At 43.5% G+C, this 17,412-nt stretch overlaps 1 protein-coding gene across 3 annotated transcripts in view; it reads right to left on the minus strand.

Moving 5' to 3' along the window:
- Positions 1-693: 693 nt before the first annotated feature.
- Positions 694-17,412, minus strand: part of SCG2 (secretogranin II) — a 34,388-nt gene continuing 17,669 nt past the window's right edge. For 2 of the 3 annotated variants that reach the window (XM_069024127.1, XM_069024125.1), the window contains exon 2: positions 694-3,036. In XM_069024127.1, coding sequence (XP_068880228.1) covers positions 1,142-3,022 — 1,881 coding nt within the window. In that variant the 5' untranslated portion in view covers positions 3,023-3,036 and the 3' untranslated portion in view covers positions 694-1,141. Of the gene's footprint in view, positions 3,037-6,166; positions 6,243-17,412 lie in introns of those variants that run through there. The other variant, XM_069024126.1, reaches the window with a different exon arrangement.

Here is a 17,412-nt window from a genome sequence, read left to right on the forward strand (position 1 = left end):
CTTCTGTAAAAGAGCCAGAACCTTTCCAGACCATCTACTGCCGGTCATAACAGGAGCTCAAGAGACATTTCAAATGTCCAGATAGTGTGCTGAATAATAAAGGTTTTCTGTGTATTTATGTGACATGTAATGGTCATTTCATAAAAAATGAAATAATATTTTTATCAGACAAAGCAGTGCTGTTCCCCACAGGGGAGCTGTCTGCCTGCCTTGCCTTGGAGCCTGGCTTTTTCTTTGTGGTTGCCATTGTGAGAGATGGAGGGGGACTCATCTGCAGAGCTTCCCAGCTACTCCAGCAGAGCTTTCCAGAGCTCACATATGAAGGTTCCATTTTGTATTTTTTTCAGAGCTTCATCATAGAGCCTGTCTGGACAGAGCATTTATGTTCCTCATGCTGCCAAGAGACACTGATACATCTCTTAATCATGTGAGGCCCAATTTTCAGTTGTAGGTAATGCAATTATTACACTGATTGACTTCAGCAGGCTCTTTAGGTACCCCCTGCCCTTAAGGGTAATACCAGCTGATGTTCTTACCGCCCAGAAAACCACAAGTTTATGCTAACAACTTAATCTTCAGGAAAAACAATATATTTCAGAAGAGTCATATGTAGAAGTAAAAAAATGTTTCCAATTACTATGACTTTATCAACTGTCACAAAGAAACACAGTCGATTGTCCAGAAATAATTTATTCATCAACAATAAAACACTGAATAGAAAAAGCCTTGTAAATTAAACTATATTTATATATAATGCTTTATTTTTTTATTCGGTACTGCACAAAAACCACTACAGACAGTAACAAAATAATCCAATTAATCTTAAAAATTTCAAATTATAATTGTCACTCTTCATTTATCATGTTTTATTAACAATGCAAAGGTCATTTGTTTACATATTATACTTTTACTTGATATCATTAAATTGTTTCTTAAAACACTTGAAGCAATTTGTTGTTTGCCCCATAATTTATAACATATAAGTATATCAATAAACAATATAACAGCTCTGAGAAAGATATGCGGACTGTTCAATGGTAAATAGTCTACCATAGGTTGTTTAGTGGGAGAGCAGGAATAAATCACAACTGAATTGGGATAGAAGTCAACACATTGAAGAGAAATAGTACTTGAGGAACAATTACATGTTTTCCATTGCTCGCTTGGTAATGTGATCTCTTTCAAGTTCTGATTTCTCCTGTTTTAGATACTCCAGCACCTTGGCCAGCATATCCTCATCCAGGTACTGCTTGGCTTGTGTGTCATCAGCTTCCCCGGCCATGGAGAGCCTTTTGCTGAGGGAAGCCAGCTTGGCAGCTTCCTGTGGTCCCAGCTGGTTTAGGTGCTCTCGGATGGCCTGCTCCAGGTGCTCCTCTTCCTGCAGATTGCTCTCAGAAGCTGGAGCTGGGACTCGTTTCATCTGGTTTGTATTGATCACTTCAGGGTATTTTGCCAGCACCTTTGCCAAGTAATCAGCCAGTTCTTCATCCTTCTCATCCAGTTTCTCATACTCCATTTGTCGTCTTTCCAAATCGTTCATCCAGGAAGCTTTAGGGAACAGGTGTCCTTTCAATCTTCTAGGAATGTAAGACAGTCTTGGCAAATCGTTCTCTTGATTAAGACGATTTAGTAAGTAGGAAGGATTCTGATTAGCTAAATTGTCATTTCCCAGAAGGCTGACAATATCTTCAATATTGAGGTCTTCAGGTAGATTTTCTGGAATAAGAGGCTGCTTCACGTACCCGTTTTTAGAGTTTATATTATTTTTAAATATATCACTCTGTCCTAGATTGGTTTCAGTTATCTCGTCGAGGTCTTCTGGGAATTCCATTTCCTGCTCAGCTTCCAGCCTTTCATTGTGAAGCTGCTTTTTTTCTCCAGCTTTCAACATGTCTATCAAATCCTCAGGAGGAATTTGCAAATTCCTTGAGATTTCTATCAGCTGAGCTATAGACTGAGGATCAAGCTGTTTATCCAAAAATATGGATGCTCTTTTTTCCTCTAGTTCTCCTCCAGTCCTTAATTTCCTGTTCCCAGCACTGCTACCCATCAGCCTCTTCAGGTAATAATTCATTAGCTTTGAAACATCCTCTGACATTTGATCTTTATTTTCTCTTCTTATTTCATCCTCAAGGAAGCTGAGTTTTCCTGATCTTTTCATTTCCTCATCAATCTCCTCTTCATGTTTATCAATTTCCTCTTTGCTATCTTTTATCTCTTCCTGGGTTTGGCTTTCCACTTTTTCCTCTATGGGATTCCAATCTTCTCCTCCAACCACATCTTCATAGGCGATGTTGTTCACTTTATACACATCATCTTCATCATCTGTATACAGTTTCTGGTCCTCATCCAGCCTTTCTTTCTTGTGGTTACTGGGTCCTGCCATCTTCCCCAGCTCCTGGAACACCGACTCCAGCGTGGCAAGGCTCTGGGGGGTGTATTGCTCTTCCACGATTTCGTTGGTACGCTTGAAGGGACTGTCTCTTGAACCATCTTCATAGTGCCCAAGTGGCATTTTGAGGTACTTTTGCCACCTCTCAGGCCACTTGTAAGCCTCGTAATCATCAGTTAATCCATCTGGAAAATTGTTATCTGAACTCAGACCGTAAGGTTTATTCTCCTTTGGGCCAGCTTTTGACTCCTTCTCAGCTTGCCGCAAGGCTTCCAGCATTACCTTAACCCATTGGGACTCCTCTTCAGTCAAAGAATCCCGTACTTTATCTGGGAGGTGAAGCTGATCCTTGCTTTCTTTCTGTGGCAGGAGGTATGGGACACTTTGATAAGAGTTGTAATCAGGGCTGCTTTCTCCCTTGTTGGTTTGCTTGCGGAGGTCTTCTATGTATTCCAGTGCTTTGATCATATCGGGATTTGGGACCCTTTGTAAGTTTTTCATTGCATAGTCTGGTTCTTTCTGAAGCAGCTGGTGCTGCTGGAAGGAGGCTGCATCAACCCAACAGATTAGGACAAAGAAAAAGGTGAGAGCACAGGTTGCTCCAGGCTGGAAGATTTTAGTTTCTGCCATATTTAAAATATTTCCTTTAAATAAAGAAGAAGAAAAAAGAAGCTGTTAACACATGGAGACAGGCTTAGGAAACAGAGCTATGCAAGAAATTTCTTATCTCTATGCTCCAACATTAATTTTCCAATGGCAGCACCAAAGTACAAAATACCAATCCTATACAACTCGTGAAATGCCCCTAGACATATCTAGATGTCGCTTTGATCTTGAGAACAAAGCACCTAAATGACAAAATCAGTGTATCCATACATTTAAATGCTGTTCGAAATAGTAACATTAAAACTACAGACAGAATTATTTTGTGAGATTGCTCCATAAGGCATCTAATTTCATGCCAGGACAATACTACTGAATGGTGCTAAACTGCAATAAAATTAATGTGATGAAGTGGAAAGCATGGCATATAAAATTACTTGCAAGTTTATTTCTGTCAGTACTGACAGTACTGAAGCTACTGAAGCTACTACTTCCTTTATTTTGCTATTTCACTAAAAAAAATTACTTGTATTACAAGTGAATATCAGTTAATGACTCTATGAGTCATCTTCCTAGGGCAATGATCCTTTATATGAGAGGAAAACTATAATTTATCCTAAAGGTACAAAATAATTTTACCAAATACTTTAAAGCCCATTTTGGAAAGGAGCTCGAGTAGGTAGGTTCTGAGTGGTGATTTCATTCATTTGCTTATTCATTCACTTCAGCAGAAATTGAGTCAGGTCCCAGGACAAGCAGAAACATGACCATTGGCAAATTTGATTAGAACAGATCAGTAGAAACCCATGTCTGCCCAGTTTACACCAGAGAAAAATAAACTCTGGAACAGAACTGGGAAAAATATGCCTCTGACAGAATTAAGATGATTACAGCATCACTGTGCATGAGGATGCAGCTGGAAAAGCCCAGCCTTGCAGGGAGCTGGGCACCCTCCACACAGCACAGGGGAAAATTGCCATCAGTCGTTTCCTAGGACATGCTCAGGCACTGGTACACTGGGGCCACGGGACAGATTAGACTCTTTTCTGATCCAGTTACATTAACAAATAAAGTACAATAATGAGAAAGGAATGATAAAGATAGGAACTGCTTTGATTAATTGACCTATTTTGGTTCCTTTGGTTTTTGGCTTGGTAAAAACATCCTGGTGGTTCATGCCAGCCTGAAAGAGCTGTGTACACCAGTGTTTACCCACGGCTGGAAGTACAAAGTGAGCATGAATATGCTCATTTCAGCTCACTTGTAGATTTTTCCGCTCAGTTTTTGTCCTTAACATAATGTGACTTCACTAAATAATTAAAGCACTATCAGTTCAGACAGCTGCTTATTTTCCCCCCCTCAGTATGCATGAGCAGGCTAACAGGCATAATAGCAAACAATTTCCGCAAACATTTCTGACTTCAAGCCTGGGTACATTTGAGCATTGATTTCACAAAGGATTAGTTCAACAGCTGATTAGAAGGTCCCACCCTCCATGTCTGAGTTTGCCCTGAGACAAAGCCAAGACATTGCTTCATTTTCTGTCACAGAAATGGCACTAGCCCTGTACATAAATGTATATCTCCATAAAACAAAACAAAACCAAACCACCTAGTTTGCTATTTCTGTAGCATATGTGAAATTAATACTTTTCTTTTTCAGCAGAGACTAACAGAATTAGTTTGATTAGCACATGAGAAACTGTCCTTTCAAACAATGGGGGAAGGGAGAGTCATTCTGTAATCATCTGCCAGGCACCTCCCACTCAGGAAGACCAGGAACTCACCCTCCTTCACTGCACACAGTTTGGATTGTTACAGGCTTTGCAAGAGCATCCCACTAAAATCAAAATGTGTGCAGCCAGGCAAAGTTACTTTAGTGTTCCACAAGGATGTTGCTCAACTGGATAATTCCTTTACAGGAATAACAGATCACTGGTTCCTCTCTACATATTTTATATACATTTGCCTCTAGGTCAATTTTTACTTCTAATTTACTGGTAGATGATATTTGAAAGTCTTGCCAAACAGATTTGGGAATGATTTCTTTTAAAACTTTGAGTTCAGGTCGTAAATCTTGTCATTAAATATATTGCGCCACCCAAAGTAAGAGGACCCCTCCCCAGTCTTTCAGAATTTGATTCCACATTTGATTTTTAAAAAGGACATTTTAGCCTATCTTTAGGAAATATTGTAAACATTCTCTCCTGTGCCTCTCAAAGGACAATATGCTAAAACAGCTCTTTTGTCTCCAGATCAATAACTGTGAAGCCAGTCTAGATGGAGAGCATATTTTCTCCTCTGTTAGCACCTAACAAACAGGAAAATCATCTTTTAGCCAACAAATGAAGATGAAGAAGTTCCTCTTTACAAAATGAGGCAATCATGATCCCAATTTAACACATACAAAGACAATACAGACTGAAAAAAGTTCCCTAAAAAACAGACACAGAAAATATCTCCTTTCTGGGATGTTTCCATGGTAGCAGTAATTTGCTCTCTCGTTCTCTTAGCAGTTGTTTCTGATGTGACTCTACTGTTTCCAGTGAAATTTTGCTATGAAAACTCATAGTTTTTTCCTATAGATGTGTCCCTGCCCTGAAAGTCTTAGGTGAAACCTAACAGCAGTTTTCCATAAGGAAAATAAATATATCGTGCACTCTTCCTCCCTTATTTTTTTTCCTGCAATAAATAACACAACTGCAGTGAATTCATCTTGTTTAAAAGCATCTCTAACCCTTTACCCTGCGGAAGGGACGGAAAACACAAACAAAACAGCAACGAAGGGTAAAAGCCCAAACCCACAGCAGTTCTGGTGAGTATAATGACTGTTTGCGTACGGATAGATGTGGGAAGTAACTCGGAGGGTGTTTGCATCCGAGGGAACCCCGCGCCCATCCGCTGAAATGCCTTGTCGCCGACCCGGCATGACTGAGTGCCATCGCTCCTGGGAGCGCTCTGCTTCCCGTCTGAGCCACGGGCGGTGCTGACAGCACATACATGGAATATCTATAGTGATAGAGCTACGTTTTATAGAGATGTACTCCCTTGCGAGCGCCAGCCCCGGCAACGCCGGCTCTCGGTGCGACTTCACCGCTTGCTCGGTGCCGGATCCCCCACGCACATCCCTACATCCCTACATCCCAACATCCCTACAGCCCTGCAGCCCTACCTGCGCTGCCGCCGCTCCGCCGCTCCGCCGGCTTCAGCACCCGGACAGCGCCCGCTTATACCGCCCTCGCCGCGCGTCACGGCTGCGCCCCGCCCCGCCCCGCCCGGCCGAGCCTCCGCGGGACCCTCCGCGGGCGGAGCGACCCCCGAGCCCGCAGAGGGCGGGCAGACACCCGGGCGGGTAAAACCGGCAGCGGAGAAAAGGGGGAAGAGGAAAAATCGGGGAGAAAAGTGAAAAAGTGAAAAAAGCCACGAGGAAAAACAAGAAGATAAAAGGGAGGCAAGGAAGAAAGAAAAGGGAAAAAAGGTTTAAAAAGAAAAAAAAAAAAAAAAAAAAAAAAAAAGGGAGACGTGATACAGCCAGTGCCTTCTGCTTCTTGGCTCCCACAGGCTAAGAGGGACTTGAACGTGACCTACACCTCGGGGGTGGGTGAAGCTGACCCCCACCCCAGGTGGGTGCGTGAAGCTGATCCACAGCTTGGATGTGTGGATGAAGCTGACCCACACCTCGGAGGGTGCGTGCCGGCCAAACCGGCAGCAGGGACACATGCTCTGACACGGCTGTGGGGCAGGAACAAAGCTGAGGACACGCAGGGGCTGGAGGTGGGTGTGAGCCCAGCTATGAGAAAGACCCTGCAGCCCAGGGTCAGTGTGAGTGTGTGTGCCTGGCTATGCCCGTGCCTTGCCAGGAGACGGCCTTTCAACAGCTATGGCCAGCAGGGGGTTTTATTTAGTTTCTTTAGTTCATTGACTGAGCTATTGTGGCACATTTCTGGCTTTGTCACAGGGCACGGATAATTCATGGCATCTGTGGCCTTGTCATCAAGTGCAGGAGGCCCTGGAGCTCTGGACCAACTAGAGATGGGTGCTCCTGAGGGAGGGAGCTGAGGGGGGAATGACACCCCTCCACGGTTTGCCCAAGATAGATGGAAATACTGAAGCATGTTGGGGAAAGACAAGGCAGAGTTTTCCTCCTGCCCCAGCCTGTGTGCTCTGCCTCTGCCAGTGGCTGTGGCATGGGAGAGGGGCCAGGCTGGCGCTCCTCTGAATGGGGATGGAGCCAGAGAGGGACTCTCCATCCCTGGCACCACTGCCAGGCGCTGCTGTAAAGGCCCTTGCAGTTTTACCTCCATTCTCAGCACTCAAAAAGGGCAGTGCTTGCAATCCTGGAGCAGTGGGGTGAGTAAATACCACTGTGCCATAAATCACAAAGCACAAGATGTAACACACGGCTTCAGCTGATGCTCAGAGTTTTAGCTTGTTCCTTCTGCTTCCTTTTTATTACAGAAAGGATGTTTTACTTTGGCTTTTAAATAAGGATTCCTTTTCCCCCCAAAAAATCTTGCCTGACAATTTTGACCTTTTACAGCACAAAATGGAAAAAAAAAAACTAGGATGAATGTACCTTCCAAGCCAATAAACATTACAAAATTAAATTGTTGTAAGAACAGTAAGCTAGAAATAATTGTAGCCATGAACACAGTCAAGATGACAATCCTGGCTGCATTTGCTGTAGTTGACATGGAGATCTGGAAACAGAGATCTTGTTTAACCTCATGTAGTTTTATGAGTAAAATACAGTATCAGTTTTTGTGCTGAAACTCTTCAGCAGCAGCTTTATTCTGGTCCCAGAGTCCATCCAACATGCTCGCTTTCATTACCAGACCCAGGAAAAAAAAGAGCCAAACAAAATATTGCATTAGGGCCTGTGACAGCAACCCCGAAGAAGGGAAACAGAAAGGCATTGCTGCAGTAAGCAGAGGGCAAGGTCCAAGTGCCCTCTGAGCAGCTGGGAACTGTATGCTGAACACCACATCCCCCTCAGCAAGGCTCTGGATGCCCACAAAACACAGCTCTGCAGACATTGCTATCACTAATATGCCTCAGTCCATTGAGAGAATTCTCAGTGTAATCAAAACCAACAAACAAAATAATAACAAAAAACACCCAGGAGAAAATTACTCAATTCAGACTTTCAGGAATTTTCTTGTGCCTCTGCAGGTATTTCCAACAGGGGCTCTTGTGCATTCTGTCACCAAATGACTAATACTTATGGAGCAAATTCTTTCCCATGAAATCATCCTGCTGAACACCATCTATCTATCCCTGATCTTCTGCATCAGAGAGTGTTTCAGACCACCCAAATTATTTGGCACATGAGCAAGATTCCAGCCTCCTTAACCACTCACCTGAGATTTACAGCATATAAAGTCAGGCAGACACTTGGCTTAGGTCTCTACTGTGGTTATTCTGGGTTCAGTGGATAAAATTTTCCAAAGGCTCTCTACAATCCATCTGTCAATTTTACTCCATATCAAAAAGTGTTGCCTAGGCTTTGTGCTTACGATTGATTGCATCCACACCGCCCTATAAGGAGGGCCTTACTGAATGCACTTTTTTGGGTCATATTGAATGTACAGCATTCTTTTCCTCAGAATGAGTCATGCAACAGAAAATTGGATCTGTTCTGTCATCAGAAGTTCCGTGGCATTTTATACAAGAATAAGATCACAGCATCTCTGATTTTTAGGAAATTGCATTAGAATTATCTCAATATCAACTGCTTAAGCAAAGGAGCTTGGTAATCTTGTTTTTTCTGAGTGAATTTTAACGATGTTGCATCCTTTTGTGGATCCTGGGAACAGCCCAGCTCTATCTGCAATGATTTCTCTGAACAGCTTGCCTTGTCACATGCTCTACCTTACCTAGTCATGCACCATGAGAAGATAAAAGTTAATCAATCAACCCTGCAGCCTGCAGCAAAAGGCTCTTATTTCATTTTATGCAAGAAAAAGGGCACGGGGGTTGGGAGGGGAACTTCACTGCAGCAAACAGAGACAAGAGGGTTCCAGCCTGCTCTGTTTTGTTGTATCCCAGCTGGAATATCATCATCCCTAAAGTCAGTGGGAAAAGTCAGGAAACTTGTCTTGAGGAGGAAGGATGGTCTGGCAAGGGCCAGGGGCCAAGGGGTCACTGTCCTTCTGCCCAGGCCCCAGGACACACCAGTACCTGTGGGGTGATGGTGGCCAGAACCACCACTGTTCACAAACCATGGCCTCCCGCCACACCTGCCCAGCTCCCAGGAGAGGACGGAATGATGATCTTGCTGGAATGACTATCCCAGCAGCAACAGGGAGGCCGCACATTTGTCTGCCTGCTGTGGCCCTTTTCTAAGCACCAGAAGGTTTTCAGTTTGTGCGCTTCAGCTCTAGCTCTCTCCTCCTCTAACTGGTGCCACCAAAGATTAGCACTGCTGAAAAATAAAGCAGGGTTGTGTCAATATTGATTTTTTCCCCCTTCTTCTGTTTCTAGTAGCAACTAAAAATAATTTACAATTCATTATAGACATGACATCTCCTGCAGAATAAATGCCATTGTCACATTTAAAATTCAGTCCATATCTGACTTGAATATCTTCATTTATTCTGTATATAATGAGAAAGAGGAGGTTTTCTTCCCTCAGAAAAAGCTCATCTGCCATCATAGATACAGATTCTTTTAAATTATTTTAATTTAAAAATACTTGAGCTCTGCTTGTGTCCAACATCAGACTCATCATTTTCTGCTCATTTTGCATGCTTGAAAGATCAATCATATTTGTATGCAAATATTTTTGGCCTCCCTAAATTTAGTGCATAATAAATGGCTCAAATTTCATTTCCAAAGCCATAAGGGGAGGGATAAATACAGCACTGAAAGGAAAAATGAGGGCTTTGCAGTCTGTAAACACCGTCCTTTAAAAGCAGAGAAGTCACGGCAAGCGTTCACTGGCTGTAGATCACTGGGCTTTATTCAACACTGCAATGAGATTAAGCAGGTTTAACACCAGCCTGCCCTACACACCTCCCTGAGGGGACATTTCAAGAACAGGTTTTGCTGGGGAAAATTAAAAATAAAAAACCAAACCCAGACTTCTATCCATCTGCATTTACAAGTTCAGGATTTCAGACTGCCTGCTTATAAAAAAAAAAAACAAAACCAAAAAACTCTGAAGAGAAGCCTTAGGCAAGGTGTGGCTGCCACCCCTGAGACGTGAGAGTCTGCCCCAGTGCTCAGCCCTGGGAACCACCACTCAATAGCCCAGCGCTCTGCACCAGAGGCTCTGTGCAGCGCCCGCTTAGGGACCTTCCCCAGGGCTTTGTCACCCCTCAAGTGCCTCTTGTTTTCTCTAGTAACTGCTGGAGGAGCCCAGCCCCGCTGCCTCACTGCTGCTACCTGACAGTGACCTACACTTACTGTAGGATGCCTCAAGATTGGGATAATCAGGCTCCACCCCATAGGAGAGACCCCCTGCTCAGGGCAGGGAAATGGGATCTATCAGCTCAGCCAGGGCCAGAGGGGCAGAGAAGGCTGTGCTGGAAGGAGCGGCAAAAGCAGCAGATGAATCAACAGGGAAAGAGTTTACTGCTATACTTGTTCCAGTATAGCAGCCTCCAGTTTGAGTACCCTGCACAGGAATAGCAAAACACCAACGGATTAAGGAGTAGAATATATGCCTTCTCATAGAATCACCGAAGTATTTTTATCTCCAGGCCTCCCACACACATACTCACATATTTTCTCCCATGGAGTTTCAAGGCTTTTCACAAGCCTGTGACATCTGCTTACCAACATTTGGTGTAAAAATATCGATATCTGTTCTGCATAGCTGTTCTGAGTGCTACATTTACCAGCCAGTAAAGATCAAGAGTCTCCTGGGAGCTGGCTGGATCAAACTGTCATGATTTCAGCACTGCTTTGCGTCAGACAGCAGAATTTAAAGTCAAAACACAGATAGTTCAGGGAGGAAGACAATGTGAAGCCCTGAGTCATACCCTGCTGAGGGTAAGGAGAACAGATTAATAGACAGCAAACATGAATGAAACCGAAGGGCTCATTTAGTCATGCAGCTGCTTCTGAAACCCAAAATAAGATTTATTTTTAGTCATTGGGCATGAAAAGAGGATTTCTTTGCACTTTTCCAAGGAGAAGTTGAGAAAAGAGTTTTAATTAGCACACGGCAGGCTCCCCTTTGCCTTGACACCCCAAGGGGCTCAGCTGCAGGGCTGGCTGTGCTCAGGCAGGGCTTGCTGCTCACAGGCTGCTCTAACAACTTGTCATCCATGGGATGCTGCACGACCCAGCAACTTTCAGCATCATTCAGATATGGAAGAGGCAGCCTTTACTCCAGCCCCAGCCCACTCTCCTTTGCTAAAGTTGAGTCAAAATAGTCTGCTTGTAGCCAGGTGGGGTTTTTTTGAGGAGCTGTGCCATTTCCTACTGCTGGCTCAGGGGGGAAGGAGACAAAGCAACTGTGTCTTGGCAGCTGGAGAAAGTGCACATGTTCACCCCAAATCATTGGAGATTACATAACTGAAACCTCTGAGCCTTTCAGAGCAGCTGTGGCAGCAACCAGCAGCAGCAGCCAGCAAACCAGTTTGCATCTGCCTTCCCTGTGTGTGCCACCTGCTTGTGGCAAGATCCTCAGCTGGTGTGAGGGTCTAGTCTGGGGTATGGGCCACCTTGGGGTATCTGAGTCAGCCAGGATTGCCCTTCAGTGATGATATTTTTGTGAGAGAACACAAAAGTTTTACATGGGAGAGAAAAAAGTTTGCACAACAATGATCTGTACACACATTTATGTGAGTTTTCATTTTAAGTAAACAGAGAGAAGTGCTTTCACAGCTGTGCATAAGATTAGTTCCATTATTTAGTCCTCTGCTAAATCATTTAGCAATTCTGCTCTGCAGAAACTTCATGATCTTGGGGCTAAGTCATTTCTATCCCTTACTTACATTATAGCCTCATTAATTTTCACATTAATCACTCATAAACATGAAGAAGCTCAGTGATTTTGGATGTCCGTGCCTCTGGCAGAAAAGTGCCCATTTTGTTATCTGCTGCCTTGTCTGAGTCTGACAACACAAGATAGGGTTTAGAATAGCAAAACTGCCACTCAAAATTAACACTTCTGTGCTTCCTCTTTTTGTTTTTTTCTGGGAGTCCAACCATTCCCAAAGCATGAGTCAGCATGCTGGCATTACTACATGTGGGCAAAGAATCTTCCATTCCCACACCATTAGGGCAACAGGTGCTTTAACATGTGAGAATTTATGTGTTAAAGCTAGGAGGGAAAAAAGCCATGTTCTGCTCCGTGCCGTAAAACATTATCACAATTTTCTTGTGCATTGTCCTTGTCAGGGTCATTCATTCCACTGGTTTCATTACAGCCCTTTCTGTGGCCATAGGTTTGTCCTTTGCTCAGTACATATATGCGTGAATTCCAACTCTATTGCTACAATAATTTATACAGATCTGGGTCAAAATCAAATGCAGTATTTGGTCAATAACATGACAAAAATAGACAAAAGAGACTCAGTGCAAGGCACAGCACAGAGACAGTGCTATAGAATTTCCTTCTCCTACAAGAAGAGAGCAAACAATTTGATTTGTTAGCTTGTGTGGACAAGGCAGAATCATGTCATGCCATACCCTTTTCAAAAACTGTATACTAAATTAAAAGTTTAGTCAACATAATAATCAGTGATTGCATCAAAAAGAGAGCACAAGTTCATGTCCTCCCATGTGGTTTTGGCTATTAGCATTTGCCACATCAACATCAAAGCAGAAATCCTGTGGTTTTAGGGTTCGTCTGTGCTGACTTTGAATTTCAGGGTATAGACTCAGGGAGAACTGGCTGGTTTCAATGGCAGCTCCCCTAGTTCAGTGGGCTGTGGGATGAAGGCAAGTCCAGAGCCTCAGTGCAAAAAGCAGAACAAATGCATGTTAATCATTTACCCCCTAGTCGCTGCAGGCTGTGCTCAGGAGTGAGCACAGAACCAGCACAACCCACTGACCTACTGACACCCACTCCTGGGTGGTAAGGATTTAATGCCATCACACAGATGTGCAGGAGGCAGAGAAATCAGTGTGATCTGAGAGCTGCACACTTCCACAATGGGCAAGTGTACATGGAAAGCCACCGCACTCCATCCAACATGGGATGGAGTGGGAGCCAGAGTACAGCCGGGTGCATGGCACAACATGGCATCCATTCACTGCAAAGATAAAAAGCTCTGTTAACATCTGTAATTTGCTTTTTCTTATCACTCAGTCATGGAAAGGTCTCTTGGGGCAGGACAAAAGTGACAGGCAGGCTGCTCCCTTCCCTGGCAAAGGTCAAAATGCAAGCAGTGACATTGTTTCTCCAAACAGGACAACTGCTAACCTTCTTCAGGCTGGGAAGAACGTTTGTTTGGATGTCCAGACTGCTTTAGATAGCAGTCTCACATCTCTCTCAGCTATCAGAGCCTTGACTGGCAAGTAAAATCCATGTATTTAGGAGAAAATGCTGTGATTTTCCCCTAAGGCAAATACTTTGTCTTACATACCTTACTGGTAAGTGCCTGAGATGGGCTGAGTGCCCTTCTCAGCCCTGAAGCTCCCGCCTCGGAGGATATATTTTTCACCGAATTTGTAGCTAGTTCCTTGAATTTGAAGCACTTCTGCTGCTGCCACTGTGCTGCAAAACATCACCCCAGGTCCATCGCTCCAGCAGCAGGGCTGCACACCCCGTAAAGCACAGCCCAGAGCTGCTCACAGATGCAACCGGCATCCCCAAGGACTCAGTGGCCATCTTCCAAAAAAATGCCAGGTATCCTGTCATCTGTTCCTACTGCATTCAGCATGATGCTGCATCTCATACAAGTGTTCTGCTCTCCCAAAATAAATGGTTTGAGATTCAAGGCAAAAGCAATTCAGTGCAGCTGTCTAAAATCAGGTCACAAAGCCCTCAATGAATTGCTGTCAGCATCACCCCGAGCATGGCTCGTGGGTGCTTCTGCGTGGACATGGGTCACAGGGAGCTCTTTGGCTGGCTGTGTGTTTCCACTACTGTACCTCAAAGATGGACCAAAAGGGCAGATACTATGCCTGGCACTGGAGATCTTGTCTGAAGAACTAAATGGATTACTTGTCCATGCCGGGAGGTCTTCACCATCTGTTGCAGATGTAATATTGATGAGGTTCTCAATTGTACATAACAATTTCATGATGCTATTATATGAAAAACAAACAAACAAAACCAAACCCAGCCCTTCCAGGTTGCTGATGCTTGCTTTTGAGCAGGGAGCCATGACCAATCTGTTTGCTTAGGTGGATTCTCCTCGGTTTCCCTCGATGTACTGGTGCTTGTTGTGGCGGGTGTGTGTCCCTGTGGTGTCGTGCTGTGGCTCCGTGTCTCTCTGACCATGGCTGCAGAAACTGCTGGCTGCTTCTCACCCTGATGCATGAAGGTCCTTTTCTCACTCCTCATCCTCCCTTCTGCAAGGACCTGGCAGTGCATGGCAGGTACAGACTTGGTCCTGTGCAGAATCAGAGCTCCCTGAGCTCCTGGGAAGGACATCAATCCTGTTTCATTATATTTTTTGAAGAATGGAAGTGCTTCGTATGGGACAGGAAAAAATGGGAAGGAAGAACTGTAATGTGAGGAGACACAGCAGGAGCTGGTAAGTGAAGAAAGCAGCCAGCTGCCAGGGATGCAGCTGCAGTGCGTGAGCTAGCAGAGCACAAGGATGAATGCTCCTCTGGAAACCACGGACACAGGCTCCAAACTGGAAAGACCAGATGGTGCAGGAGCTGAGGCAGGAATGCTGAGTCTCTCTTTAAGGGTCTGTGCCAAGGAGGTGGCACCAAAGGGTAATTAGGCTGATGAACAGCAATATTAAATGTATGAAATGAGTCTTACAACGTAAGAGAAATCTTAGGAAAAATTAGTTGAAGGGAGAAGCATAACAGAGCAAATCCCAGCATAATTAATCTGCAGGGAAGCAGAAATACAGAACCTGCTCCCAAAAGTAAATCCATATAAAAACCCCAATTATGTTTCCTGATTTTTACCCACCAAGCACATATGTGAATTCCAGCCATTTATTGCTTTTAAAAAAGCAGTAAACCCATAGGATTCAAAGTATATGCTTCAGTTGTAATGAGACCAAATATATTTGGAATACTCACAAAATTAAAAACATATCTAAGTGCTTTGAGCAGCAGTCAGCGTTTGCTAAATGAGAGCCCTTAACCATGATTTTTAATTAGTATTGGCAAAAACCTTAATACAAAGTTTATGTTGTTACTTCTCACAGCTGCATAGACAGCTAGGGCTCAGAGACCATCTATTGACAGCAACACCCAGGCAGCATGAACTTGGAAACCAAACACAACTGCAGCTGCTTCTCTGTGCCAGTGGCATCAGACAAAACCAAACCAAACCGCTTTTTGTAATTATTATAACCAAGTACAACCAGTCCTCATACCAAACAATGACACTTCAGGAGAAGAGATCCAAAAAAAACCCAAACAAGCAAGAAAGAAATTTTCATGCAGACAGATTATAAAAGAAGCCTGCAAATTTGATTGCTCTGTTGATCATCGAAAGTAACATCTACAAAGCTGCCTACAATCCCCTGATAAATGTGATATTCTCCCATGGCTATATTGTTTATTAGCTGAAGACTACTCTGACCTACAGAGTAGCTGTTGAATTCATACTTTGCATTGTGCTGAAGTCTTAAATTCATAATGCAACATGAATTTTAACAATGCTGAGCAAGTCTTGCCTAACATATCAGCTGCACTAGCTTAAAAAAGATGGACCACCAAATACTATAGTATATAACCACATGTGCAGAAAATTACACACACCCCAAAGGGGTGGATGGATCAGGGTTTTAAGGTAGAAAAGCAATGCAAAGCAAAGCAATTCAGGCTATGTAGTTTTCTAAGTCCCTGAATCCTTACACAGCACAGACAGAAGTTCTGAGATGACCCTGTGCCTTAATGAGGTCTCCAAGTACTTCAGGTGCTGTAAATCATTGCCCTCCTAAACCTATTGTCAATTGTCTTGTGAGTGTAGAAGCCCTGCAAAGTAGTTGCCGTTCCCACATATTTCTTTCTGCTTCATTTAGAGGCTACAAAGATACTTTAAATAATCTGGAACAGCTGTGATATACAAAAAAATCCAGCTGCAAAATAGCATCTTAGAAAGAACCAGGAGTCCTTGTTTTGCTTGGTGATGGCAAGTATATCCACTCTTTTGCACAGACAGAGAAGGCAGACATGACTGTAATTAAGAGCAAGTGAAGCGCTTGCAGGAGACAGGAGTGGAGGATGGTTAAATTAACCTTTCACAGACCACTTCAATGCTGACACATTCTAACATATGTTTTTTTCTGCAATCTTGCCTGTCCTTCATCACTTCTCTGAGTATTCTCTACTGTGTCTAACCCAATGAAACTCTGGCTGGGACCAGCAGAATCTGCTGTGAATAGTTTATATTCCAGTACAGCTGTTTGTGCAAGGATTAAGTCATCATACCAGTCTGGGGAACATACAGCATTTTATTCTGGTCTAACTTAGTTCAGGTTAAAGAACCTTTATATGTAAGTAGGAATCTGTCCCTCTGTTTCTTTCATCCTGATTTGCAGTATTTAACAGCATCCTACATAGGGTGTAACTCCTCCTACAGAACAACTGGCAGAGCAGAAAAAAGAGCAGTTTCCGTTGCACTTTTCTTACCAAGCTTTCCATAATCTTCCTGTAGACTTCCTTGTAGCAGTCCAGGGCAGTTAAAGCCTTGGTGGCCTCACTGCTGAAAAACAGTAACTCTGTGACCATTCCATTAATGTTGTAAGAACAACAGTTCTGTAAGATATTTGCCAATATTTGTTATCTAGAGGCTTTTTGAACAGCCACCTTCACAGAAAGGTCCTATCACGGAGACAAAAATGGTTTTTTTGACCAATTGTTTGCTATTCTCTGGTGCAACCCTGAAATATTTTGAAGTGGTTTGCTTATGATTCAAGAAAGGAAAAATTACGTAAATAAAGAAGGAAAGATCAGAATCAAAGATTTTGCAGTTGATGCAGCCGGCTGACATTCATGACCTCTTGTACTATTTTAAACCTAGATTAAAGGTGCACAAGGCAAAGGCAGAGTGGCAGATAACTTGCAAGACTGATGAGGGAAACAGAAGTGCACACTTTTGCACTGACATACTGGCAGTAGAACATTAGCCAGGCAGCCAGAGAGCTTTCATCTAAAGCAGCAATATTAGCATGCAGTGCCTGACTACATTTTCATTTGAGGCTGAGCAAGGCAGGCTCATTCTCCCCAGCAAGTCAGACTGATGCATTCTCCCAAGAATCATGCCTTACAGAAAAATAATCATGAAATATTAATCATTTCCTATTTAGAGCTACAACTGTCACA

Source organism: Aphelocoma coerulescens, chromosome 9 (genome assembly GCF_041296385.1).
Source record: "Aphelocoma coerulescens isolate FSJ_1873_10779 chromosome 9, UR_Acoe_1.0, whole genome shotgun sequence".
Taxonomy (NCBI): domain Eukaryota; kingdom Metazoa; phylum Chordata; class Aves; order Passeriformes; family Corvidae; genus Aphelocoma; species Aphelocoma coerulescens.